Below are 27,999 nucleotides of genomic sequence, written 5' to 3'. Positions count from 1 at the left end.
CAGTTTGTGTGATGCTGTCCTGCAGCCCTAAGTGGTCATGATTGCCCCTGCCTCCTGCCATCTCCTTTCAAAGACATCTGTGCAAAAGAAGTGGCTTTTAAATAGTGTTTGTAATTCTAAGATTATAAGCCCAAGCTGTGCCACTTTAGGTGTGTTCTGTCTCTGTCTCTCTCTCTTGTTCTCTCTCTCTCTCTCTCTCTCTCTCTCTCTCTCTCTCTCTCTCTCTCTCTCGTGTGTGTGTGTGTCTTTCTGACCCCTCACACTGCTGACATTTTATGTGGGTCCTGGGGTCCCCACACAGATGTTCATGGTTGTGCAACTGTCACTGCCACCTACAGAACCCCCTCTCCAGCCCATATGCCAGCTTTTAGGATCTGAACATCCTATGTGGAGGTCACAATAATTTAAAAATAATACTGATATATTTTTAATTGCCTGTACATTTCAGGGTCTTTGGCCTTGAATCAGCAGCCCAAGTACTTCAGGGAACTGGCAGGTTTCTGCTGGGAGAACAGTAAAATTCATTGCTCAGCTTTGACAGCCAAAAGAGTCTTCTTTTAAGTTTTTCTTTGTCTCTTTGGCAAAACAGTAATTTGAAAGCTGGGCTCTGTTAAGACTAAAATGTGCCTCCGGGTTGACAAGATGGTTCTGTGGGTAAAGGCGCTTGCTGCCAAGCCTGACAAGTTGCCTTTGGATCCAGGTGTCCATCTGATAGAAGAGAACCAACTCCTGCAAGTTTCTCTCTCTTTCTGTCTGTCTCTCTCTGTCTTTCATACACACACAGGCATACATGCACTCATGCACGCGCATGCACATGCACACACACACACATGCAAACACATGCACACAGATACGGTGGTTCTAAATTTCAAAGCCTTTTTCTAGATAGGAAGAGTCTGTTCTGCCAACTTTGATCACAGTCTCACTAGAAGGAATTTGGGTGTGACAGAGTAGGGACGGTCAGGGGACAGGATGAGGAAGGCTCGACATTCAGTCCTCTGGAAAAGGTCCGCAGTGACCAGTCTAGCAGGAAGGCATGTGGGCTGGGCAAGGGAGACTCCAGTGGCCTGGAGAGCCACCGCTCGCCTGGCAGGAAGCACCTGAGTATATAAGTACTGAATTAGCACTCCAGGTGGTCATCATGAGACCTGCCTGTGTCCTACAGCAGACCTTTCCCAGGGGACTAACAACTCACAACAGGAGACAGGGACCTGAGAACTGGAAGCAATGACACTTACCTCTAGTTCTGGGGACCATCAAAGGCTGAGAGCTGGGCAGATGTCAGTGGATCTGTCACATAAGTGAAGAATCTGGATCCGCTCAGCCAGTTGCCACCCTATGGCCACGGCCACATTAACAGCCTTTATAGCACTCAAGTGCCCTAGGCCAGGACTCTGTGGAGTCAGCACATGTTGTCTTTCCAAGGCTGGCTTTACTCTTGGCACCGTAAGGGAACCCCACTGTTCCCAGTCCCACAGAGAGCTCAGTGTATCCTCTCTTCAGCAGCTACATCAATGTCACAGACACAGGGTCTGGTGCCACAGGGTCACAGACTGCTTGCTCTGTGAAGGGCCAGGAGAGGGTTTTAAACCTCTCCTGTTCCCCAAAGTGCCCAAGTCCCCTAGCTCTGGGGACTCTGCCTTTTCTGCAAATGAAATGGCCTTGGGCTACTTAACCCTCACCCCAGCATTCTTTTTTCCCCCATTGGATAGTATATTTATTTACATTTCAAATATTATCCCCCTTCCCAGTTTCCCCTCCAGAAAATCGCCTATCCCATCCCCCTCCCCCAGCTTTCTGTGAGGGTAACTCCCTCACCCACCCACCCTGCCTTACCACCCTAGCATTCCCCTACTTTGGTGTATTGAGTCTCCACAAGACCAAGGACCTCCCATCCCATTAATGTCCAACAAGGCCATCCTCTGCTATATATACAGCTAGAGCCATGGGTTGTTCCATGTGTACTATTTGGTTGGTGGTTTAGTCACTGGGAGCTCTGGAGTGTCTGGTTGGTTGATATTGTTGTTCTTCCTGTTGGATTGCAAACCCCTTCAGCTTCAGAGGCACTCAGAGCTGAGAAAATAGGCAGGAAATGGCCATCACATCACCCTGATGCCACGTCCAAGCCAGGAAGGCTGCCACAGGGCCACCTCTGCCACCCAGACAGCACTTAAACTCCCTATCCGTATCCTGTCTTCCGCCTTTGCAGGTGAGTGTCAGTCAACGAAGTCAGCAATGGACGGTATGGATAAGGGCAGAGTACCAGGGAAAGGCTGGGGTCAGTGCCTGGGCAAACAGGTGGATGCCAGATTCACAGGATGACTGTGGGGGCACTCTGGTCCCCTTCCTTGAGGCAGCTCCCCTGGGAAATTGACAGGCCCACTCCGTGTGGAGACCTGCAGGCAGGATGGGAGTCCCCCATGTGGGATTATGCAGCTGCTGCCTCATCCTTGCAGACTTATTCATTCTGGAAACATCCTCCCTAGGGCCCTTCAGCCAAGCCAGGGAAGTGATTCAGACCCAGCTTTGCCTGGCTTCTTACACAGCTTAAAATAGTGCAGTGGTTCTCTTCCTCCTTCAGACCCCATTCAGTTCCCAGGGGAGTGGCCCCCAGCAAACCTGTCCCAACTTAATGCTCATGAGGTTCACTGCTAAACTTCTGGTTCTGTCCCTGTCATCAGGCCTTGAGTCCTCCCCTTCCCTCCTCTCCTCTTTCCTCTCCTCCCCTTTCCAATGCTTGCCTGTTGTATATCTACACAGAGACTACTAAGGGGCTCTAGGATCTAGCCAGTCTTATCTTACTTCCTCTGGATCTGAGCCTATACTTAGAGCTGATCAAGGTCAATGGGGCAACCCACCCACGTCCTGAGCAGGGACAGAATTGATGGGGGTCTTTGGACTATGGAAGGGGGAAGTCTTTGGGGACCTCACAGAAAGCTGGGGGAGGGGGACAGGATAGGGGATTTTCTGGAGGGGAAACTGGGAAGGGGCATAATATTTGAAATGTAAATAAATATAATATCCAATGGGGGGGAAAAAGAATGGTGGGGTGAGCGTTAAGGTCTTTGGGTTGTTCTGAGCCTGGGATAATGCTGCCTGCATTTTACCATGTCACCTCCCTTTCTAGGATATATACAAGCAGACCCCTGGAACATTCAGTCTTGGGAATGCCTCACCCAAACATCTTGGACTGTCCCTCAATGTAGAGGGATGGCTGGAGGGACCTTGGGGCACTGTGGGTTTTTCTAGGAGGGATGGCTGGAGGGACCTTAGGGCACTTGGGTCTTTCTAGGAGAGGTGGCTCTTGGGGAGAACTTGAGTGGAAGATAGAAGGGATTGTAAACACAGAAGTCAAGGTGTGTACTTGTGAGGATGTCATCTCCAGCCTACACTTTCTCAAAGAAGTGAATCACTGTGAAGACCTAAGACCTAGGCGTCCCAGAGCAATGGCTTCTGAGGCTCTAGCTTGTTTCTCTGCATCGGGTTTGAGAACAGCATGTCTCTAGGGCAGCCAATAACCGAATCAACAGCCGTTTTGCCTTAATTCATTGAGCTCAATTGCCTAAACCTAATTAGCATGCTTCTTAGCCTCGTGGAGCCTCAGATCCTCTCTCAGATGTACATATCCCATGTACACATCTGGGTTACAGGTGGCAGTGGTGGTCAGGACAGATGGACAAATCCTAATGACAGCACCATACCAAGTGAGAGTGGTGACCAGGCAAAAGGACATGCCCCCTAAGGGCATGCTCATAGCATTCTGGTGGCTCCAGGCTCCAGGCTGGCAATGCATAACGTTGCCTCCCATAGCTGAGCAGGGGACGGAGGAAGGGAAAGCATTTATAGAAGGTGCCCAGAGAGTGTAAGGCTTGTTCGATTACAAAAAGTAGGTCCCCAAGGTGTAGCATGCAGGGTATCTGTGCTTTATGGCACCTCTTCCCCTCATACACCCCTTAGCATCTACTCTACATGGTGGGAATGGGGCAGGACAGGGTGGACAGAACCCAACTCTGGGTCAGGGCAAAAAGGATAAGAGTAGCCCGAGGCAGCTGACCACACAAAGCAAGGTGAGTCAGGGAAGCAGAGCCTTGGAGCTAAAGGTGACATAGATAAAGGAGGCAAGCCTTCCCGGGCAAGCAGGGCTGTGCTGGGGTCAACATCAGGGATGTAGAGGCGCTACCAAGGGACTCCTTAAGACAACTGAGACATACACACACATTATGCATGTGTGCAGATGTATTCACGTGCACATGTAGGCCAGAGGTCAACCTTGAATCACGTCCCTTGGGCACCATCTACCTTGTTGCTCTGAGATAGCATCTCTCATTGGCTCGAGGCTTACTAATTATGCCAGAGTGACCGGCCAGTGAGCTACAGAGATCTACCTGTCTTGGACTTCCAAACTCTTGGATTGTGAAGTGTTCACCGCTTTACTTGGCTTGTTTTAAATATAGGTTTGGGGACTTGCATGTATCAATGAGCCATCTGCTCAGCCCTAAGACATTACACACATGCACACACACATGCACACACACACACACACACACCATTAGGTAACTCAGTGAGGTTTGTATGCTGTTTTGGCAACCACCACCACTATCTAATTTCAGAACGTTTTCCATTGCCTCCCATAGAAAGTTGATATTAATTCTCTGTTTTATTCATACTGTTCATTCCCTGGCAACATTAATTTGATTTCTGTGTCTGTGGGTCTGTACGTGAGATCATGTTAAATGTGGTCTGTGTGTCTGGCCATTGTCTTAGCTAGCTTACTGATTCTCAAGGCTCATTCTTGTAGCAGCCTGTGCCAGCACAGCATTTTATTTTTTAACATATGAATAATATTCTCTTGTATGGATATACTGACTGCGTCACCTGCCAACGGCCATGCAGGCTGTACAAACCTCTTAACTATTGTGCATACTGTTTACATTGCGAGTGCTTGCGTAGATTTTTTTTTTTTTTTCAGATTTCCTAGGTAGGTGCTTAAATGTGAAATTGTGGGATTACTTGGTAAGTTTAACTTCTGAAGAATTTCCAAGATGTTTTCATGGTGTCCTCTTGCGAGATTGGGGGATAGGAGATTGGAAGAGGTGAATATTTGCTATTGAAAGGGTACAGAGAGTCTTCAGAGCCCAGAGGGCAGCCTCATGACCAGCTTGGTTGTATTCAATCCAAAACTAAAGCTGGAAACAGGACTGGAGGGTAGCACGAGAGAAGAGAGAGTCCTGGGCTTCAGAGAAGCCTGGGCTCCAGAGGCAGGGAGGCCGCCCTTGAGAGTGTTCCTTGTGGCCTGAAGCAAGGCTGGACTTCCTCCTCTCTGCAGTGACCTAACTCCCTGCCAAAGGTCAAAGGTTCTTAGAGCCTATCCTCCCTCAATCTAGAACGCTGCTCTAAGGACTTCGCCCTGCCCAAGCTGTCTGCAGTGGGAGTGTGGCGCTGCCCTGGCTGAAGGGTGTGAGCGTGGCAGGTCGTGGCCGGGCTCCTCTTGTTCACCCTACCTGAGGAGAGTCTCTGCCAGAGCCAGGTACTGGACTCTTCCCAGTATGAAGAGAGAAAAGGGACAGAGAATTGTCACAGCATCTGAACCAAGGACACCAAAGGAGGAGTCAAGGGTCACCCTTGCATGTGCAGATCTGTGCCCCATCCAGCCTGGTGTCACAGCCTGGCTTCACAGGCCCTTGTCCTCAGGTTAACCTTGCTACCTCCTCCTCTCAGCCCTGGCCCAGGATTCCTACAGCAGGCCTGCTGGAACCAGACTAGGGCCTTCTTGTTCAGCCCTGGGGCCTGCAGCCCTGTCCTGTCTATCCGACCATCTGAAGGTCATGAACAGGGCAAAACCACAGCAGACACAGGCTTCCAGCCTCAGGACCCTTCAGCCCTCCACGATTGCACAGCCTGGCTTGGCTGTCAACCTGATGGATCTTTCAAAGGATGACTGGAGACACAAGCCCAGAAGTCCCTGGGGGCCCGGCATATGCCCGAGTTAACTCTTTCTTTAAAAATCCATGGCATTTTATTGAAAAGTCCTCTTATGAGATGGTTAGTTTATCAAATCAGGAGGAGGCCAGAATAGATATATGATTTGAACCAAAGATACAGGAACAGGGCTCCTTGCTCCCAGCAAGAAAGATTTTTGAAGAAAAACATGATTAAAAAGAAAGGTATTCCCATGAGCCAGGCCAAGCCGATTGAATCACTGGGAAGAAAATGACAATCTGAGTTAGAGTTTTATATCATTTTCAGCCACTAAAGCCCCAGGGGAGCTGAGAACATTTTATCTGGATGCTCCTGAGAATAGAGTCAGTTACCACAGGATAGCGGAGGCTGGTGCTGGGGCCTGGGTAGGCATGTATCTTGGAGACCTTCCCTGAGAGTAGCTAAGGCCACCCAGGAACTCATTTTGGCTCTTCTCCAAGCCAGCAGCCACTTCCCTCTGGCCAGCCAGATTACAGCTGCCTGCCCTCCCCCAGCCCCCTCTAGCTTGAATTGCAGTTTGTTGTATGTAGTAGCTGAGTGGCTGAGGTTGGCAACCTGAAAGCACCTGGCGTCACCTAGGAGATTAGGTTAGTTGAGGTGGGAAGACAGACAGTCCTGCTCTGTGCAAAGAGGAAACTGAGGCACACACCAGCATTCATCTGTGTGCTTCCTGACTGTGGATTCAATGGGACCCCGCTGCTGTGACTCCCATGTAGCAGTGACCCTGGAACAGTGGGTCAAGTTTGTTGGGTATTTTGACACAGCAACAAGACAAATGACTAGTGCAATGGCATGCATCCTGGGAACCCAGGAATGCCAGTTCACAGGGATTGTCTTCTCTCTCTCTCTCTCTCTCTCTCTCTCCCTCCCTCCTTCCCTCTCCCTACCCCCTACCCCTACCCCCCCCCCTCTCTGGAGACACAAAATCACAGCCAACAAACTCACTATACTTACATTCTATTTATTCCCTAATGCCATTCGCACCCTTTCCGACACTTGGAAGCCGTTGACCATCGCACAATGACATTTTGCATTAATGCTCACATCTGTGTGTACATTGCTAGCTCTATGGCTGCTGAACCAGAGTAAGTCTGTTCGAAGTGATTGCTGCCACAGGGTGTTACCAGCTTGTGAGCTTTCTCCAACATGGATTTTAAAGGAGCTGAAGAGATGTGGCTCAGTGCGTGAGATTCTCGCTATGGGAGATGAGGGTCCGAATTTAAATCCACAACATGCAGAGTAAAGCCGGGTGTGGTAGTTTACACCAGTAACTTCAGTGCTGGGGCCACAGAGGAGCCTTGGAGCTCAGTGGCCAATCAGTGCCTTGATCTCAAAACACAAAGTGGAGCTGATGCTGACCCCTGGCCTTACATCTGTCTTGGTGGTGTGATAGGAGCCACAGATTGACATCAGATTCTCTGTTCTTCCACATGCTCATGCGTGAATGGACGCCTGCACACACACACATGCGTGTGCATGCATACACAACACTAACACACTAAATTCAAGGAGCTCAACGTGACCAAGTGTCTGCTGCTTGGCCCTGTAAGACTCATCCCTGGCCACAAGAAGTGCCTGACATTCCCCAGTGGCTCCAGTCCCAGACTGGGTGCACGGAGCCCTACCTAGGAACGCAGGAAGTGAGAGTCTCTGCTGAGCGCCCACCCACTCCCCAACCCCCAGAACACAGAGGTTCTCATAGCATCTGGATCTCACCCACGCCCTTTCTTCTTCCACAAAGGCCCACTGTCTCCTCAGCTTCTAGACAATGGCCTTCATCATTCATACTTATTGTGGATGGAAATAAAACTTTAATCTATGCGGTTCCTAACCCAGAATTCCTTGGGAAACCTCAGATGGACTTCTCCTACTGAGTTGAATTTTATAAACCCAGAAAAATACTCAGTTCAGAGAACATACTGTACATGAGGGAGAGGAAAATGACCTCTTTGTGTCTGCTTGGACATAGCTTCAAGTTGGGACAGTGGCCAGCTCTGGGTTTGGCCTGGGCCAAGATCCCCCATAGAGGGTCCTCCAGCCCCACCCTACAGGAGGCAGCTCCACCCCAATTCTGGAAAGCTGTGGAAAGATTGGATCATATCACACCACCAAGACAAATGTCATACATCCATGGGAGTGAGGTCAGCAGAGCCATGGGACTGTAGCCGTGCTCTCTCTGGGTGGCTGATTTCCCGGGTGCTCTTGTTTCTTCTTTGACTGACTGTGATTTTGCTGTTGCCATTGGAGCATGATAGTTTTTACTGACCTAATCAGAAAACAGTTGATTAAAAATATTCTTATTTTACATTTATTTTTGTAGTGTGTATGCATGTGGATGTCAGAGGGCAACCTGGGGAGCTGGGTCTGTCCTCCGACCATGACTGTCATGTGTAGCTGTAAGCAAGCACCTCTGCTTGCTGAGCCACCTTGCTGGCCCAAATAGTTGATTTTATAAAACCATAGTGTTCGCAACACAAGCTAGAGTTATCTGAAAGGAGGGGACCTTGATTGAGAAAATGTCTCCATAAAATCTGACTGTAGGGCATTTTCTTAATCAGTGATCAATGGGGGAGGGTCCAGCCATTATGGTTGGTGCCATGCCTGGGCTGGCAGTCCTGGGTTCTATAGGAAAGCAGACTGAGCAAACCATGGGGAACAAGCAGCTCTCTTCCATGGCCTCTGCGTCAGCTCCTGCCTCCTGCCCTGTGTGAGTTCCTGTCCTGACTTTCTTCAAGGATGGACTACAGTGATAATGCAAGTGTAAGTTAAACAAACTCATTCCTCCCCAAGTTGCTTTTGGTCATGGTGTTTTGTCATCTGTAGAAACCCTGACTAAGACAACTAGCTAGGGTTACTTCACTTGGCTCCTGTGTGCCAGGAGGTAGAGTGGAGTGGGAACTTAAGGGTTCTTTGGAAAGTCAGTTGTGTTGGATGGTGATTTACTGGGGCAAACGCATGAAGGAATGTTTCACTGAAGCAGACACAGGTGAAAGGATGGTCTGATAAAGCAAGTGTGTGAAAGGACACATGATGAAGGATTCTTTGCTCAGCACACACATGTATTGGTCTGCCTTACATTGCACAGTTGAGCTGCATTTGTCATGACTCCATAGAGAGAAACCAAAAAAACTTCTGGTGGCATGCTGCACCTTCTTGCTAGAGTGATTTCAGCTGAGACAGACACACATGGAGTTTTGCTAAGACTCACATGCTGAGGCAAGACATATGGTAAGGCAAGACCCATGGAGTATACTTGATGCTTGGAGGGAGTATAAAAAGGATCAACAGACAGAGACAAAGACTTGGCTTGACTTGGCTAGGCTGGGCTAGACCGGTAGAGCTGGCTGTGCAATGCCTGTTGGTCTCACATCTTTGATGATCTTTACTTTGTTGAGAGAGGCACAGCTGAGAACTTCTGGCATTCCTGGTGTTCTGAATCCCTCCTACTGACTCATGCTGATTCACCTAAGGCTTGGCTATCTCTGCTAGGTCATGCCGCCACTATTGCTATCCCTACTCTACTGAACCAGACTGCTGATATATCTATCTGTGAAGTGTTTGCAAGTGGACCGAGCTGCCACCTCTGACTCCTTGTGAACTGAACTGCTGATTTCCAGTCAATGCACATGGGATTTGCTCCAAAGAACCATTTCTAAACAGGTCCACTTCCCCCGTATCCTTTCTTTTCCATTAAAAGTAGGCTTTGAAAAAAAATAGAGTAGAAGAAAACAGATGTGTTCTGAAGCTGCAGTTTTCACCCAGGCATGAGTTCCAGATGACTACAGAATTGGTGGTCTCATTCCACCCCCTGCCTTAAACAGACTGTACATCATCACACCCTGTCATCTCTGTCACCATCTCAGCAAGACTTTGTTCATGTCCACCTGTTGAGGACTGTGTAAGAGTTAACCATGATGCAGTTATTGTCCCTAGAAGTAGTGACAGAGTTGAGTGACTCACAGTTGGTGACAGTTGATGACAGTTAGTGACAGTTGGTGACAGGTAAGGAAGTCATTGAGGAGAAGGGAGGTGTGCCCTAGAGGGAAAGCTGGCTCTCCTCAGGGGTGCAGGGCAAAAGTGAACAACTCCCAGAGAATCCAAAAGGGGGCCAGTGATGCCAGCTAAGTTCTGATGAACGAAAAAAAAATATTTCAAAAGTGTGTGTGAGAGAGAGAGAGAGAGAGAGAGAGAGAGAGAGAGAGAGAGAGAGAGAGAGAGGACAGAGAAACACCATGGGTACTTTGAGATACCTTAGCCAGCCAAGTACTCACTGATAGGCACAGAACACAAGTTTGACCCCCAGAACCCATGTTTAAAAAGCCAGGGCAGTGGCAAGTGTTTATAACTCCAGTGTAAGGGATCCCAAGCCTGGTGGATCTGTGGTGAGCCAGCTTAGCCTTAGCAAGCTTCAGGCCAGTGAGAACCTGTCTCAAAAAACCGAACCATACACAAAAGCCCATGGCACCCAAGGAACAATGCCCAAGGTTGCCTTCTGAGCCTCACCCCCTGGCACAATCAGAATCACCCCCAAGGATGACTTCCAGGCTGTGAAAATAGAGGCACATAAGGTGCAGAGGCATTGGTGAAGAGAAGGGGTCATGCTGAGAGGGTTGGTGTCATTGTGACTGTGTCCAGAAGTGCAGGGAGCAAGTCAAGACTTGATGGAAGCAGGCTGTGACTGGATTCACACCTTACTAAAAGACATTTGTGGTGCAGGTGGTTAAAAAGAGGCAGGGGTGAGGATTGTGAGCCGGGGAGACCAAATGAGAGGCACCAGGCAGAAATGACAGCACCCAGTGGAGAAAATGCTAGCGGGGCTGAGAAACTGATGGGATTCAAGACTCAGACAGCCCTGTCCTGTTCAATATGCCACTGAGGATATAGGGATGGAGGCTATGTTGTTGGGAGTCGGACATGGTGCCTGTTGTACTCGTATATAACTTTCAATGACCAGCCATGATATAACGTCAAATAGGCATTAGCAGGACATCCCAAGTAGCTGTGAAAATCAGAAAATATCTGTACTTTATCCAGAAAATGCCCAAGAGGTAGGAGGTGAGGGGTGGGGGGCTAGGGATGGCTCAGAGGTTCAAAGCATTTGCTGCTCAGACCTGAGTTTGGTTTCCAGCACTTATGTCAGGCAGAGAGTAGAAAATGTCTGAAAGGCCCTGTGGTGATCTTGGCATTCTCTTTTAGTAAACAATAAAACGGAAATCTATAGCTGTGTGTGATTTGAACTTTGATACTTCATTGAACAAGCTGATGATGGCTTATGGCCGTGACATCTCTTAAGAAAGAAGGACACATTCTTGTGCTTATCTGTCAGCCCTGGTCTGTCAGCAAGGGCATTTTTCATCCTTGACTTTCTAAGGTCACTCGGAGATAGTCAGAAAACGGTTGACAAGGCATACTCTGCCCTTGATCCTGGATTCAAGCCTCCAGGGCTGCCCACTGACTGTCCCAGGCATCATCACCAAGGAAGTGGGGTTCTCTGCATCCTTGAATCTGATAAGCTGGTGGGAGTTAGTTGAGCATAAGCAACAGAGATCAGATCTGGCTTTAAAACCTATAAAAGGAATGTACTAAGCACCGAGGGGGCTGGCTCAGTGGGTCTCACTTGTCTGACAACGTGTTCAATCTCTGGAACTCATGTAAAAATGAAAGAACCAGGTTCACAAAGGTGTCCTTCAAGTTCTGCATGTGTTTTCCCATATATGTCATACAGGCATCTCTCTCTCTCTCTCTCTCTCTCTCTCTCTCTCTCTCACACACACACACACACACACACACACACACACACATGCACACACATGTGCACACATGTATACTAGAAGGCTTCAGACAGCATAGAGACTCTCTGGAGAGGCTGAGCACCCATCCTGGAGAAGACAGCTTCTATGTGGTTTCGCAGAGATGACTCCTCTGGTCACAGCAGGTGCTGTGGCAGCAGAAGAAGGAATGGATGGTGGGAAACAGCAGCCACCGTAAGTAAGGCTGAGGAGAACTTCCACTCTGAAAACCCAGGCTCAGTGCCTTCCAAGTGTCAAAGTCATGCAGTCACTATACACTTCTTATTCTTTGCTGAGAAGGACTCATGAGCCCACATCCAGCTCAGGGGCAAAAGTGGAGTTCATCTGAGCATGTTAGGGATGTTCTGCTGTCTTTCTCCATGACTGAGTCCAGCTGTACAGTGATGTGACCTAGTTTCATCGAGTGGAAAGGAAGCTGAGGTTCCCTGGGGTACCTGGGAAGACACACAGTCGTCTTCCTCTGAACATCTACAGAATCTACAGAAAATGTGGGTCTGTAGCAGCCGTGTCGCTGGCCGTGGGAACTGGGCAGAGCCGGAGAATGGGAGACAGAGGGTGGGGACCATTCCTCGCTGTTGAGTTGGGTGCTTTATCAGCAGCAGCTGCAGATATCCCCATGGCTTCAGGAGCAGTCCTGGGTGGAAGGGCAGGCTTATTTCCTTCTGTAGGGAATGGAGCTAAGACCATTGGGAAGATGGCTTTAGGAGGAAGCATTGTTGAGACAAGGGCTGGAGATTCTGAAATGAGCTAGCTTGCAGGTATGGTAGGAATTTCTACATAGAGCCAAAGATTTGATGACCGCACCCCTGTGGCTGTACCTGACCTTGAACTTTTCAAGATTCTGAGGTAAGAACAAGAATCTAGAATCTATCCAGGCCTACACTCTCCCATCTTGTACCCCTCTAGGTTCCTCCTCCTCTTCCTCCTCCCTCTTTGTTTTTTTAACCTTTAAATTCTGTTTTTATAATCCTTTGAAAAACCTGAACAAGCTTCATGGGCTGATATCTACCCTCGGATTATGAATCACAGTTTATGACTAAATTCCCTCTAACCCCTCCAAAACACAACCACACAGTCACACACATACAAACACACATGCACACAATCACACATCTGTTAACACGCAGACCCGACCTCACCAGGCCCTAGACTATATATCGCTGTAAATCATACATGCCTGTATTTTGGAGCTGAACAGTAAGCTGAACTTTGGACTGAGAATTCCAGCTATGCTGCCCTCTGGCTGGGTGGTCCTCAGAAAGTAATTTGTTCTCACGACCTTGACCCAGAGGCCACACAAACAGATAGTTATTTTAGAGCTTGGTATAAAATAGATCATCCACAGAAGGTAGTCATGGGGCATTGCCTAGGAGAGGCTGGGGATACAGGCAGGGAGGAAGGGACTGGGTATGGGACATTGGCAAGCACTCAGAGGCAGGTGTTGGTTGGAAGCGTGATTTAGAGGGTTCAGGGATGACTGAAATCTACACAGTGAGACCCCATCTCTAGACAGTGTCGGGTACCAGGCAGAGAAACAGGCCTTTCAGATGCCATCCTTGTCTCTAAGCAAACTATTGCTCTTGATTTTGTTGATTCAGTATTGAAGAAAAACCATCATCTTTATTATATAGAAATAACCTCTGTGGTTGGTGGCAGTCCAGGGTCTCACTATGTAGCCCTAGCTGGCTTGGAACTTAATGTATAGATCAGTCTGGCCATGGCTCCTCATGGTGGGTCTTGGTAAAAGAGACAGTCTGTGGTTCTAACCAAACTTCCTGGCATGATTTTACATCCCACAGGTAGGAACCTGGAATCAGAGGCTGACGCAGAGGCCATGGAGGATTGCTGCTTACCGGATTGTTCATCATGGCTTGCTCAGCCTGCTGTCTTATAGACCATGCTTTCTTTCTCACACTTGTTTTACGGTTTATTTTCTTCCTGAAAATACGTTCTTGTGGCTGCTGAGCTGGAGTCAGGGAAGGTCCAGATGGGCTGTGAGGCATAGGGTGCTGCTGATCATATGGATCATATCTATCTCATCACTTTTCTTCTAATCTCTGATTTTACTTCCTAAAACAGCAGGCTTTAGTTTTAAATTTAATATGCCAAGGCTCTGCGTTTTCTCCCCTTAATTCTTTTTTTTTTTCTGTAATTTTAGGGCTTTGTTTGGATATGATACAAGATATAAAATAAAGAACATTTATGGGTCTTCTCACCTTCATCTAGACCTTAGCTATGACCGTCCCAGCCTCGTGCTGTGTGCTGAGCAGTGGACAGTACATTTCCCCGTCCCTGGATGAAGACTGTAGAATGTAGGCTGGGTAGGGAGTGGCTCTTCCTTCTTTTCCTCCCTGTCACCTGCCAGCCTGGGGAGGACATTGGTGGACGCTAGAGTACTAGGCTGCACAGTCACTAGTGGAATTGTAATAGCTGACCTTGGGTAGGGTGCAGGAAGGGGCGGGGCTTGTGTTGCCCCAAAACACCACCTCCCCTTTGTGCATGAGGCTTGATTTCTTGGAAAGGTGCGTTAGATAGCTGTGTGTTTGACTTAGCACCCAGCACAAAACAAACAAGATGTCAGTGGATTCTATGAACTCTATTGGTCTTAAACTCAGAATGTATTGATTGTCTACCATGGGACATCTGTTATCTGTCATATAACCCTTACTCTGTGGTAGACTCCAGGCCATCCTATGTGTATGGCCCTGTGAAGGTCTTTGTAACAATCTTGGGCACAGTGGTTCTATTCTACAGGTGAGGAGGCAAAGACTGGGTTGTGAGGATGACAAACCAAGGGATGCCAAAGCTGCTTCTACCACAGGTCTGTGACAGGCAGGATGAGGCAGGAGAATAAGCGTGATTGTTATCCTCATTGTTGGGTAAAGTGTAGTGGGGCAGCTTTGGGCACCAGCTAGCTTATGACCTGCCCAGGGCCACACAGCAAGCATGTGTCCGAGACTGATCTTGGAGGTCGTTGGATACTCTCTCACTGAGTCAGTGGAGCGCTGGCTACCCATAACACTCACGCCATTATGACCTCCATGCCTGTGGGCTGATAGGATCATGGCGTGTATGCCAGTGTGTTCAGTGCTGAGCTGGTGAACAACAGAATGTCTTTGGCCTGACTCCACTGACTGGAAGATTTCCACATGGAAGTTGAGCCAAGAAGGGTTTCGTTTGTTTTTAAATTTTAATTTATTTTTCCAAATTTATAGATGTTCCAAGCAGAATTTGATTTAAAACTACCACCACTGTAGGGCTGAGGATGTGTCTCAGTGGTAGAGCATTTCCCTAGCAGGTCTGAGGGTTGGGGTTTGACTCCCAACATTGCAAAACAAAACAACCCATCCTCCACCAAGTATCCTATGGGCCCCTAAATGCATACACTGTTGTTTCACTCAGGCAGGGTGGGACTCATTGCTGAGAGCTAGTTATGGATAATAGCCAATTATAGTGGCCATTGTTGATAGAGAACACCCTCTGTTGCAGAAACTGAGTTAAACATTATCTAATTGAGTGCTCTATAGGATTTAGTGTCTGGGGGCTTTACCAACCTTCTTTTAGGAATGAATCAGAGAGTGTTGGTGACTCACTTAAGGATGCACAACTAAGGAAGGCTACAACTGGATTCAGATCCACACATAATCTCATTTTTCATTCCATATCTGTATTCTCTGTGTTTCTGGCTCTCCTGGCCTTCCTGATTGGTGAGGCGGAGGGCAGGAAGACCTGGAACAGTTTACCCATAAGTTTTCATTCTGGGATGCTATCAAGGTCTGCCAAGACTTTTGGTCATATCTGTCTCTTTTTTCTTCCAAGGTCAATGCACTTACACATCAAGTCCATGTCTGGGTAGATTTAGCATCTCAGCACAGTGTAGGGTCCTGGAAGTGTATAGCAGAAGATGGGGAATGGAGAATAGCTGACAGGAATGGAATGCTCCTAAAAATCTTGATCTTAATATAAACCGAAGGCTTTAACTATGGTGGACTTGAGGACATGGCTCAGTGAGTAAAGATGGCTCACGAGGACCCAAGCCTGTATCTGTAATTCCAGCAACTGGGGCCAGAGACAGACAGATCTGGGGCTCAATGGTGAGGCAGTGCAGTCAATATGGTGAATTTCAGGATTAGTGAGAAATATAGTCCCCCTAAAAGAAGATAGGTAAATAAGGACAAAGATTGAGAAAGACAATTGGAGTTAATGTCTGGTCTCTACCTGTACCTATACGAGTGAGCACACTTATATAAGGAAGAGTATACACATGCATGCACACACAGGAACACACACACAACCAATGCACCATGTAAAATTGACAGACTATAGAATCAATGTATTTTAGTGCCATTGCCTCTAGATGTATGTGGTGACAAAGCAGGTCAGCTCTAGATAACTCCAGACCACACCAGTTCTGTATCCAACATGACTTACTAGAGAATCCATTTCACTTGTGACCTTCAATGTCTTACGATGGCAAAATGTGTATATTGGCAGGAACAGTAGAGAGGGCAGCTGCCATATGTCCTTTCTGGGTAAGCTGGTTTTCCTTACAGTGTTGGCTTTTTAAGTAATTTGGGTGATGTGTGTCTGGGGAATCATTATGACACCCCTACTATTATGAATGCCTGCAGTTATTCTACAACAATACATCTTAAAAGTATTTAATAGATTCTGAGATGTTAGCTCTGTTTAAGAGACTATCACAGAGGTCTCAGAGAGTAGAATGAGGAATGTACAAGTCACTTTAAATACAGCAACTGGGTAGAATGGCAGCCAGCTGCTCAGGGTCTCCTGGGGCTTCCACTTTCCCATCTTAACAAAGCCATGGATAGCAATGCTTCCCTCACCACCCTGAGATACTATTGGAAAGACAGGAGTGCTGGGAGGGCTTTGTGAATTGTTACTCTGTCTCTCAGTTGCTGGGAGGGCTTGGTAAAAGGTTACTCTGTCTCTCAGTTGCTGGGAGGGCTTGGTAAACTGTTACTCTGTCTCTCAGTTGCTGGGAGGGCTTTGCAAACTGTTACTCTGTCTCTAAATTACATTGTTTGTTCAGTCATTCACACATTCCTGGAGACCTTGCTATAAGCATAACTTTTCCAACCTACATTTAATAAATGTTCAACCTCCCCTCTGGCCCTCCACCCACCAGAAGTAGTAGAAGAGAAAGGTTATTAGGACATAGGGGAAGTGGACCTGTTTAGAAATAGTTCTTTGAGTGCAATCTTTGTTGTCAGGATATCAGCTGTTCAGTCCAAATACCAAATACAAACCAGTAGCTACAGTTCAGCCCACTAGGCAGTCACCACACATGAACCAGCAAGGGCAGTTCAACCAAAAGAAACCACCCAAGGCCACTGAAGGGGCAAGAAGCTGCAGGAAGTTCACTTGAAGTTCTTTGGTGAATTTCTCACTATGGTGTCACCACCACAAGTGGAGTTCAGCAATGCAATGTAAGATGAACAAATACATGCGTGTTGTTAGCAAATAACAGTGGGTTGGAGCAAAGCACACCAGTGCTTCAGCTCCCACTGTCTGTGGGTAATATTTATTCCTTCTGAACATCAAGTGTTCTTTCACGTGTTTGCTATAGCAAAGCATCCTTTCACCTGTGTGCCCCAGCAAACATCATTTGACATAACTGACTTTCCAAAGAAAACAGAACTCCCCACTTCACCTTGCCCTGCACCATGTGCCTGGCTCTGCACAGGAGGCAGGACAGGAGAGACCTGGGTGTTCCATCATGACTAGACTACCCAAGTGTTCCTCTTCTTCATTTACTCCTTCAGTAAACATGGCTGTAGCACAGTCTCCCATTTGGCACTAGGCAAAGGGAACAGTGAAGATCTAGCTAGTGGGGAGGTGGAGATGGGGAGGCAGAGACCTTGTGACTTTGACCAAAAGTTTAGCTTTCTGGGATTCAATTTCACACCATGAGGCATACCCTGGGCTATCAGTTCATTTCTTCCACAAATGTTTCCTGACCATGAACAGAGAGCTGACATGGAGTAAGAGGGAAGGGAACAAGCCACACAGGGTGAAACCTTTGACTCTTGTGTCAGTGGTCCCTTGAGCGAAGGTTTACTTCAGTTCTCTGAACCTTGTCCATCCCTTGGAGCGTTCCCCCATAAGACGCAGCTTCTGGTTGTCTTGTGTTGCTGTGACTCAGGACTTTCTGCAGGGTCATGGTCTGAACAGTTCTGAGAAGGCTGCTGAGAAAGGAGCCATAGATCCTTCTGCTGTTTGAAATACTTCTGAAAAATATCTGGATAACCCTTCATCACCTGAGCAGGCATTTCTAAAGTTTACATTGCAGGCCTGGGTGACTCTGATATTTGGAGACATCATTTCCTCCCACCCTTGAAGTTCTGCCCTGGAAAAGTCCTCCAGCAGCACATACTGTGTATGTGAAGTGTGTTTGGAATGTTAACGGAGAGGCTGATTCACACCAGATGGGATGGGAAGCAAGCGGGAAGGACGCATCTGCTGGTCACTGAGCTAGGTGTCTGGAGTGCCGTAGGTCAGGAAGTGTGACACATGCCCAGAGTTTCCCTGTGTGTTTTATGTCCTCTCTGCACATTGGAGTCTTGGTTCTGCTGCAGAAGCATCACAGTTTTTCGAGACCGGGAGCTTAGTACAGGTAACAATGTCCCTGACTGCCTGGTGGAGTTGGCTAGTCCCATTTCTTGGCTCTGGCTTCTGTGTGCTTAGGTTGATACTAAAGTTGAGGTGGTCTTTTTAGGGCTGAAGGTCAGTGAGGGGATCTGTGGGCAGAGAGGTGCCTGTGAGCTGGTGGATGGAGTAGTCCAGAGAGAAAGGAGAAGGCCTGGATTTGAGGAGCCTATTGGCTCCACGTCTAACATTTCAGGTAGTATACAAGGGCCTGGGGCTGCTGATGTGAATATTGCTGACACCCAACCCCCATCCCTGGAGATCTTACACACACACGCACACACACACACACACACACACACACAGAGAGAGAGAGAGAGAGAGAGAGAGAGAGAGAGAGAGAGAGCACCTGAGGTTAAGTCCTGGCCTCTGCCCTGTGGCTCCCTAGCTCAGTGACCTTTCTGTGTAAAGGGATCAGCAGCCATCTTAATCTCAGAGTTTTGGTCAAGTGCTACTGCACAGATCGCAGGGTCATGGAAAGCCAGATGGTATCCTGGTGTAGAGAACATTCAAGCTGAAACTTATAAAGGAATGTCCATACCAGCACAGCAAGTAGAGAACAGGTTCCCTCCGGACCCAAGAGCAATGCATGAGACTTAGGTGACAGGATCAGCTGGAGGCAGATGGGGAGATGGCCACTTGGCTATGCACTGGCTAGCCTCGGACACTCGTATGGCCAGTGGGCACTGCAGGCCACTGCTGGGCCCCCAGCACCTCCAAGGTGGCAAGAGGTGCCTGGGTTGCTTGCAGGAAACATGGGGAGGGGGAGGAGGGAATCTCTGAAGGGCTCGAAGGAACCTGCCTCAGGCAAGCGCCACAGCCTGGGATGCTGTGTAGTGGGGTTTCCCTCCTAAGGGGCGAGGGGGCAATTTTCATAAAGATGTTCAAGAAGGGGTGGCTTCATGAAGCTAAAGAGAGGGCCTGTGCCGTGATTCTCCTGGGAAGACGGTTTGATGATGTATACGTACAGTTAGAAGTGAGGATGAGTGGGAAGGGATGGAAGCCATGGAGGTATCTAGAGCTAAACCATGCGCAGGCCCTGTCTGTTGGTCCCTTTAGCATCGTGGAGAACAGAATGCATGCCAGAAGCATTAGGAGGAAAGGCTTGGTTTGGTTCATATCACACAGAACCAACCAGGCAGCAGGTGTAAGACAGGAGATGGGCCGAGACCATGCTGTGATGCACTTCTGGCAGCTAGGGTCCCCCAAATGCTGTAGTCTCCCTAAATAGACTCACAGTTGGAGAGGACAGCTGAGATTCGGAGCACAGCTGGGAAGCAGAAGAGTGGCATGATCCTGTCTGGCTGGTGACAGGTCGGGGAGCAAGGTGGGAGCCCCCTGGTGACATTGAACAACGGGGAAATGGGCCTCGGTACACCTCAGCCTCTGCATAGCACCATCTCTTCTCCCGTGGAATAGGCAGGGGCAGGGTCGTCAGGAGAAGGGGATGAGCCCATAATGGCACCTGCTTGGCAGAGTGGTGCTCACCAGACCACTTCTTCCATTACACAAGTACATTTATGTCGTGTGGGAATGCACATGTGTTGGTATTCACACATCGCAGAGGTCAGAGGACAGCTTGCAGAAATCTGTCATAGTCTTTGAACCTGTGAGTCTTGAGGGTCAAACTCAGGTTATCAGACCTGACCACATGTGCCTTTATTTAATCAGTCCAGGGCACTAATTCTTCTTTTTAAAAATTATATGTATGAGTATTTTCTCTGAATGTATGTGTGTGTGTGCCACTTGTCTGTAGAAGCCCTAAGAGGGCATTGGATCCCTTGGAACTGGAGTTACAGATAGTTCTGAGTCACCATGTAGGTTCTGGACATAGAACTTGGGTTCTCTTAACCACTGAGCTGTCTTCCCTGCCTCATTAAAACACATATTAATTTCATGATGAAGCAATGACAGAGCATAGTCCACACTGCATTTCATGCTCCCTTGAAAACACAATCTGCTCTCTGCCCCAAGCGCTGGGACCTGCATGTCATCTCCTATGCTGCTCACATGCCCTTGTGTGTCTATGGCTAGGATTGTCAGTGAGGGCACATGGTGCCCAGGGCCTTTCTACAGCAGGAGGCAGATGTGGGTTCCTTCTGGTTCTGACAGACTGCCAAGGCCTGCGTCCTGATGCCAAGGTCAAGTTCCTGATGAGGAAGGACAGGGTACAGTGGATAGTCTGGAGAGACACCCTAGTCAGCATGGGGAATTGGCAAGTCCATGTTTGCAAAAAGTTGTTATCTGGGTGGCTGATGGTGCCCAGATGAGGAAGTCAGTGACCTAGGCTTGAAGTGCATCCCTGCAGCTGTCAGGAAGGGATTGAGGAGGTCAGTGGTGGAGAGATTGTTCTGGAGCAGGGGAGGGTGGTGTCACTAAGAGTAGATAGACCATGGGGCAGCTGGATGGTGGCACAGAGAATGAAGAACAGGCATCAGAAGCCACTGATCCACACTTGACCTGCAGATGCTGAATGTGGACAGGCACTGAAGGATGAATGTTGGTGGATGCCCAGGTGTATGGCTTAGACTCTGGTGGGTGGTGCCATCTGGCTCCCCAGGAGAGAGGGGGGGGGACAGGAGGGTTGGATTTTAGTCAAGTGTGAGAGACCAGGAGCCACCCTCAGAGATGTTCATTAGCTCTGGAGTCTTGAAGGAAAGTCCAGTCCTGGGTGTGGAAGTGAACATCCCTGCAGTTGGAAGGAAGGTCCAGTCCTGGGAGACATGCAGAGTTGCTGAGGCAAAGCAGAGAGGGTGAGGCAGTAAATAGAAGCATTTGAACATTGTGAGAGTTTCATTTCAGTTGTCATAATAAAACAAAAGGCAACTCAGGAAGAAGGGATTTATTTCAGCTCACACATTTAGCTCATAACCCATTATTGTGGAAAAAAATCAAGGTGCTTAGAACTCGAGACTGCTGGTCACTTCATGTGACCAATGGAAGGCAGACAGAAATGAGTGCATGTGTGCTTGTGCGCCTGCTTGCTTATGCTCAGCTTGATGTCTCCATGCTCACACAGTTCAGGTCTCCCTGCCTAGGGAATGGTGCTGCCCACAGTGGGCAGCTGACAGAGAATGCAAAAGATTTAAATACCATGGAAACAGAGGCAGTTGGTGATGGCCCTTTCTTGTGAGAGAGCTTAGGGGAAGATGACAGCCGGTCCCTGGTATCTAAAGTACTGAATGTAGTCTGGAGCAGTGTCTCAGTGGTTAAGAGTGTTTGCTGCTGCTCTTCCAGAGGACACGAGTTCAGTTCCTAGCACCCATGTCAACAGCTCACAGGCTTCTGCAACTCTAGTGCAAAGGGAACTTGATATACCTCTGGCCTCTATAGACACTTGAACTGTGTAAGTACATGTACACATGTGTAAACACACACACACACACACACACACACACACACACACAGAGAGAGAGAGAGAGAGAGAGAGAGAAGAGTGTTAAAGTATTGAATGTTGCACTAAGGGATTGGAGTTTGGCAGAGAACAGTGAGTGGCACATGCCTGTAATCACATCACTTGTAGGTTAAAGCAGAAGGATAGAAAGTCTAAGTCCAGCCTGGGTTACATAGCAAAACCTCATCTCAACAAAACAAAAAACAAATATTCAAACTCAGGGCTTTTTCTTAGGAATGAACACTAACTCCCAGCAGACGCAGCTGAACAGCCAACTCTGTATCCAGGTCCAGGCACATGTCTCCAGGACACTAGTGGACAGCGCAGTGGTTAGTCCTGCCTTTTCATATTATGGCACACCCCAGCCTAGCTGCTTTCCCTTAATTAGGAGGTGTGAGCAGAACCAGAAGGCAGCAGTGGGTGGAGGAAGGGCCAGGGAGAACCCTTCTCCTCTCTATCTGAAGCTCAGCTGAGCTCAGGAGCATCAGCTGTTGCCCTGATCAACTACTTCCAACCCGAGTCCTCTCTGATTTGGGTGCCTCCTGCTCCTGGCCTTCGGGGCCTTGCTGCGGGACTTTAACTCTTGGATCTGCCTCTGAGATAGTGTGTGTGTGTGTTGGGGGGTGGGGTACTGTCACTGCCAGAAAGCAGTCTTGATTAGGAGAATTGGCTTCATCAACACATGTTTTCTACACTCTAGGAGTGGCTTCCAGGTACTGCCAACACCCTGAACAACTGGCCTGGCATCTAGTAGCTCATGCTTTTAAAACCGCTAGTACCCTCGTTTCCAAGCTAGGCATCATGTCACGTAATTGTTTTTAGTCTTGAGAACCTGTTTCTCAGAAGAGGACAAGGAGGCTCAGAGAGGCCCACATAACAGCCAGAGACTGTGCGTTTAGCTATCCTAGTGCAGGCAGAAGACAGTTTGTGAGCACGGGGTGGGAGTCCTCCCCTGAGTTACAACCCCAGCCCGTTTATCACTCTCCTCTGTAGGCTTTGGTAGCAGACCTCAGGTCATCCCACCACCCACAGGGAGGCTGCTTGTGGAGGCCTCCCCTAGGTACGGAGATGATGCCTGTCTCACGAAGTGCTGTCTCACGACGTGAGGAATTAGGTGGTGCTTGCCACTGGGATGAGATTCCAGCCAGCCATTTGCTCTTGTGTGATGTTGACATCATAATTTAAACCTCCCATGCCAGGTTTTCTTAAACGCAGAAACTGACAGCTACGAGATAAGGATATGTGAACGTCAGCACTTAGTGTCAGACCCCTCTTCCCCCACCTTGAGGGGGGGCGGGGAGACGTAGGGACTATGTTAATGAGATCTTTACTCCTGCATGTACCAAAGAGCACCCAGAACCATCTGTTTAGCCAGGCCTTAGCAGGCGCCAGAGGCGCAGGTGTGTGTGTGTGTGTGTGTGTGTAAGAGAGAGAGGGAGAGAGAGAGAGAGAGAGAGAGAGAGAGCAGGCACCAGCCAGAGGGCAAAGACCAGTGAATCACTCAACCATGGAAGTTTTGAATTATTAATGTCCTATTTTAATGGGGCCAGGGATGCATCCCATATATGGAAGGGCAACACAGTCTCTGCGACAAGTACCTCCGTGGGTCAAGATTTGCTTTGCAGTCCTGTAGGCACCCTGAAGAGGAAAAGGCGGTGGGGGTGGGGTTGCTGGGCCTCAGCCCTGCACAAGTTGTGGCCTGGCTCCAGGCTGCACCAGGGTCTCCAGAGCTTGCTTCGGTGTGCTCCTCTGGGACCTAGGGGCAGAGGCCATTGATGTGGACTGAAGTGTGCTTCGCATGGAATGCTGAGTGTGCAGTGCTTGCTGAAGGGTCTGGCGGGAACTCCCGAGCTTGAAATCCGACCTTGCGCGCTTCTTGCAGAGACCCCTGCTCAGCTCTGACCCTCCACCGCCCAAGCTGAGTCCTAGTGCGCTAGTGACAGCACGGGGTGTGGCCTCGGCTAGGCGGCGACCAGAGGTTTCAGAGCTTGTGGGAGGAGCCAACTCCAGCCTTCTCCAGGGCCTTGGCTCCGTGGGGCGGGCCCAGGAGGAGCGTGGGGAGGAGCCCGGGCTGCGGCGGCAGCGTCAGAGTGGTGCTCCCGCTGTCCAGAGGCTCAGACCTAGCTCGGGAGCCTAAGATTAGCACCGGAGGCTCCTTTCCCGGGCTGAGGCTGCAGGACCATGGCGGACAAGGAAGCTGGCGGTGGAGACGCCGGGCCCCGAGGTGAGTGCGGGGCAAGGGACCGGTGGCTGGTTGCCGTGGCTGCGATGGGCTGAAGGGCTGAGAGGGATGAGGTGTGCTGTATACCGCAACCGGCAGCCCAGTCGAGGGCGTTAGAAAAGTGGGCTCCTTGGTTCGGTCTTGCCTCCCTGGCCGGATCAGAGTGCTTCTGGGCAGGACTTCAGGCCCACTGGGTGGGAGGCCGCCCTTCAGTCACGTGGTAGGTTTGTGCCGGGGTGTGGACTCTGCAACCAGGACTAAATCCTCATCTGGGGAACCCTAGTTGTTTCCATCTCGGGCTGGCTCCTTGGTCAGGGCGGGGTATCATTTCCAAGAGAACCGCCCCTCCTATCCATCGCCTGAGCACAGTGCTGGGGATGCTACTGCTGACCTGGTAGATGGCCGGCCGCCAGGTGGCCCCGGGTCCTCAACGGCTCGTTTCAGTGACTCAGTGAGGCAGGAGGTAAGGTCCTTGGAGAAATCAGATTTAAAACTATCCTCTCTTGCCAGCCCATCCCTCCGGACATAGGAGCCCGGAGTGGTGGCTGCAGCTGCAGGCCAAAGGGTGTCCCACCGCTCTCCTCTCATCCTCCAGGATTCTCTGGATTTGGGGGGGGGGGGGGCGGATTACAGAGACTAGGCTGTTCAGTACTTGTCAGAGGCGTGTGTGTGTGTGTGTGTGTGTGTGTGTGGCGGGGAACGGGTTTGGGGTGTCCCATGCAGAGTACTGAAACCTCGCTTCTTACATTTATAGTAGAGCAGGTCTTTGGGAGCATGGTTGCCGCTCAGATGGTGAGGGAGGGAGTGACTGGGAATCCGGGAAGAGGATGAAACGCTTTCCCAGCCAGAGTTGTAAATCAAGGCTTTGCCCGCACAGGGGATGGGCTGGTCAGGATTCCAGTCTTCTTCCTGTGCATCTCAAGTGGGGAAAGTTGATTGCGGGAGGCGCTCTGCGTGTCCCTGACCTACAGGGCCTTGGCTTGAGTGGATACCCGAGCCAGCTTCCCAGGAGCGCCAAGCAAGCTGCTGTGCAAGGATGACAGTAGCATGCCCGGACTTAAGGAGAAATCCAGGTTGCAGGGGAGAGCTCTGTGCTTTACAGAGACCCAAAGCCGGGAAACTGAGGCCAGCAGCCATGCAGCTGGCTGACATTGGCAATTGTTTTCTCTGCCCTGGTGTGGGTTGGCTATAGCCCCCTCTTCTGTTGCTCTCCTAGCTGCACCTGCCCCCTCCCCAGCCCATTGTTCCTGCGGATCTGGGAGGTTCCTCCCCAGCCTTCAAGCACTGCAGTGGCTAAGGAGTGCAGGGTGGGGGCTGGGAGCTCACAGAAGGGGAGAGGCACAACCCCAGTCCAGGCAGTGTAACTCAAACAGGCACCCTGACTGTGCCTCCTGTCTTGACCTTCACTAGCCTGTGGACACAGGCCACAGATGTTAGTTGCTGGCAGTTGCTTTGTCTGAGCATCACTAAGCAATTGATCGACTCATTTTCCTCACCTTTCTTCTTTACATTGGAAAAAAAAAATCCCAACATTTAAGATGATGGTGAGAGGTGTCACAATTGCTTTAAGCTTGAGAGTAACTGATCCAGTTTCCTGTCTTTCATGCTGAGATAATGAGTGGGTGGTTATACCAAATGCAAGGTTGGGTATAAGATCTGTCAAGTCAGAATTGGAGGCAGGGATATGCACCCACTCCCCAGCCCTGATTTGTCTTGTGAAGTCACCTTGCTGCTTCTATCCTATACATACACACACACACACACTCACACACATACACACATATATACACATGCACACACTCATACATATATACATATACACACATGCACACACATATACACACTCATACACATATACACCAACAGACACACATACACACATACATACATACACACAAACACATATATACACATACACACTACACACACATACACTCATATATACATGCACACACTCAAACAATACATACATATACACACATGTACATGCTCATACACATATATACACATACACACATGCACACACACATATGCATACTCATATACACCAACAAACATAAACATACATACACACCGACACACATATACACATACACACATACATGCACACACATATATACACATGCATACACACATACATACACACAAGCAAAAATACATACACACAAACACACAGAGCTAAGACAGATTCACACCTATCATAGGAAACATATCACTGCTCACCTGGGTTTCTTGTACGGTGTTTTTAGATTCCAAGGAGTTCAAGGCACCTTGGTATGGGAAACATCTGGAGCCTAGTCACCCAAAGGGCAAGTGTGCCTGGCAACTCATTGTGCTTTTTTGAGCTGTCATCCCTTTATGATTTACAGGACAAATCAGTGCTGGAGAATGGGTGCCCATCCCTGCCTCCAATTCTGACTTGGAGATACACACACACACACACACACACATACAAATGGGGGATCAGAGTCCCATTTACTTCTAAGGTTTTGCCATTGTGTGTTCTTTGCCCAGTGATGCATACGCACTGTTTTATTTCTCAAGTCTCATAATAAATGTGTTATCTGCATTTCTTTTACTGATGAGAAATTTAAACATCAAGTAGACAACCTGTCCAAGGTCACAGATTTAGGAAGTTTTCATTAGGATGCAGGCCATCTGATTCTACCTATTTTGGCCCTCACTGGTGTCATTGGTGGTCACCATAGTGTTAGGGATGACAAAGTAGTTGCTTTTCAAGGGATTATTTCAAGGATGCTCTTGATGCAAATGAATGGGTGGATGGATAGATAGATGGATGGATAAGCAGATAGATGGATGAATAGATAGATGGATGAACAGATATATGTATGTATGTATGCATGCATGCATCTATGGATGGATGGTAGATGGATGAGTGTATCACACAGGCACCAGGATATTGGTATTTGTGAACCACATTGGTCTCTCATGTTGGAGGGGTGTCTGGGGTGGGGTGGGTGGAGTTGAAATGAAATAAGAAGGGTAGAACATAGTTGAACCTGGTTGGTGAGTAGGTGACCCTTTACTACGTTAGCAAAGTTCCTTAATTGAATATTAATTAGTTAATTCATAAGATCTGAAGGGTCACCTTTGTTGTGTGGGATGTTAGACTGCAGAAACCGAGATGACCTTAAGTCCTTCCCCTCCCCATGACCTGAGTTATTGTGTCAGGAGCCTAGGAGGAGAGCTTTCGTGGGGCACCTGGTGGTTCGGATGTGGGGCAGGTCCTTTGGTGTCTTAGTCAGGGCTGGATAGACAGTGGAAGCCTAGGTATTTTCTCCAGGAGTCGGTGGAGGAGTGGAGCCCTGGGCTTTGGAGATGGGCTTTTCACTACCCCAGCAGTTAATCTTACTTGACAAAAGTAAGTGCTGACCCTTATTAAGGACTTAGTGAGAATATCGTTATCTCACCTACCCCTGGCCACACATGTTGAATGGACAACTCATTGAGGGGGCTTGTGACCAATATGTCATCATTCTGCCACAGGTGTCATGGTGTACTGTGGGAAAGGGTTTGGGTGAGGCTTACAGCCTAGGCTGCCGGAGTCAGAGGACACAGCCTCTCCTAGGTCGTACCTGGTATGTCATAGGCCCTCAGAGCATTATGAAGTGTGTCTGTGGGACTAGATATAGAATTAATAGAGGTCTTTCCCCTCCCTCTTTTAGGGAACCAAGCAAAAGTCAAAGATCTTGGTATCAGGATTCTGGGCTATTGGTCCACTTATGTGAATGAATCTCTGATCCCTGCCTGGTCGCCTCCATCCCTAACCTTTCCATGTCTTGTGTTTTCTAAAGCCCTGTTATCCTCTTTGGCTCTCGACACATGATGTTCTCCCCTGTGATACATCCCTCTTGACATAGAAAACTCTTACTTGTCCTTAGAAACTCACTTCTCAGGAAACTTCA

At 48.8% G+C, this 27,999-nt stretch overlaps 1 protein-coding gene across 2 annotated transcripts in view; it reads left to right on the top strand.

Annotated features, from left to right (window-relative positions):
- Hspa12a (heat shock protein family A (Hsp70) member 12A) overlaps positions 1-27,999 on the top strand; it is a 158,508-nt gene that overhangs the window by 58,099 nt on the left and 72,410 nt on the right. Inside the window, exon 1 of one of the 2 annotated variants that reach the window (XM_021151657.2) lies at positions 23,914-24,076. The exons of the other annotated variant lie outside the window; for it this stretch is intronic. Coding sequence (XP_021007316.1) covers positions 24,034-24,076 — 43 coding nt within the window. The 5' untranslated portion in view covers positions 23,914-24,033. Of the gene's footprint in view, positions 1-23,913; positions 24,077-27,999 lie in introns of those variants that run through there. 2 annotated transcript variants of the gene reach the window in all.

Source organism: Mus caroli, chromosome 19 (genome assembly GCF_900094665.2).
Source record: "Mus caroli chromosome 19, CAROLI_EIJ_v1.1, whole genome shotgun sequence".
In the NCBI taxonomy this organism is placed as follows: domain Eukaryota; kingdom Metazoa; phylum Chordata; class Mammalia; order Rodentia; family Muridae; genus Mus; species Mus caroli.
Note: the sequence above shows the minus strand (reverse complement) of the source record. Positions and strands in the feature narration are given on the sequence as shown.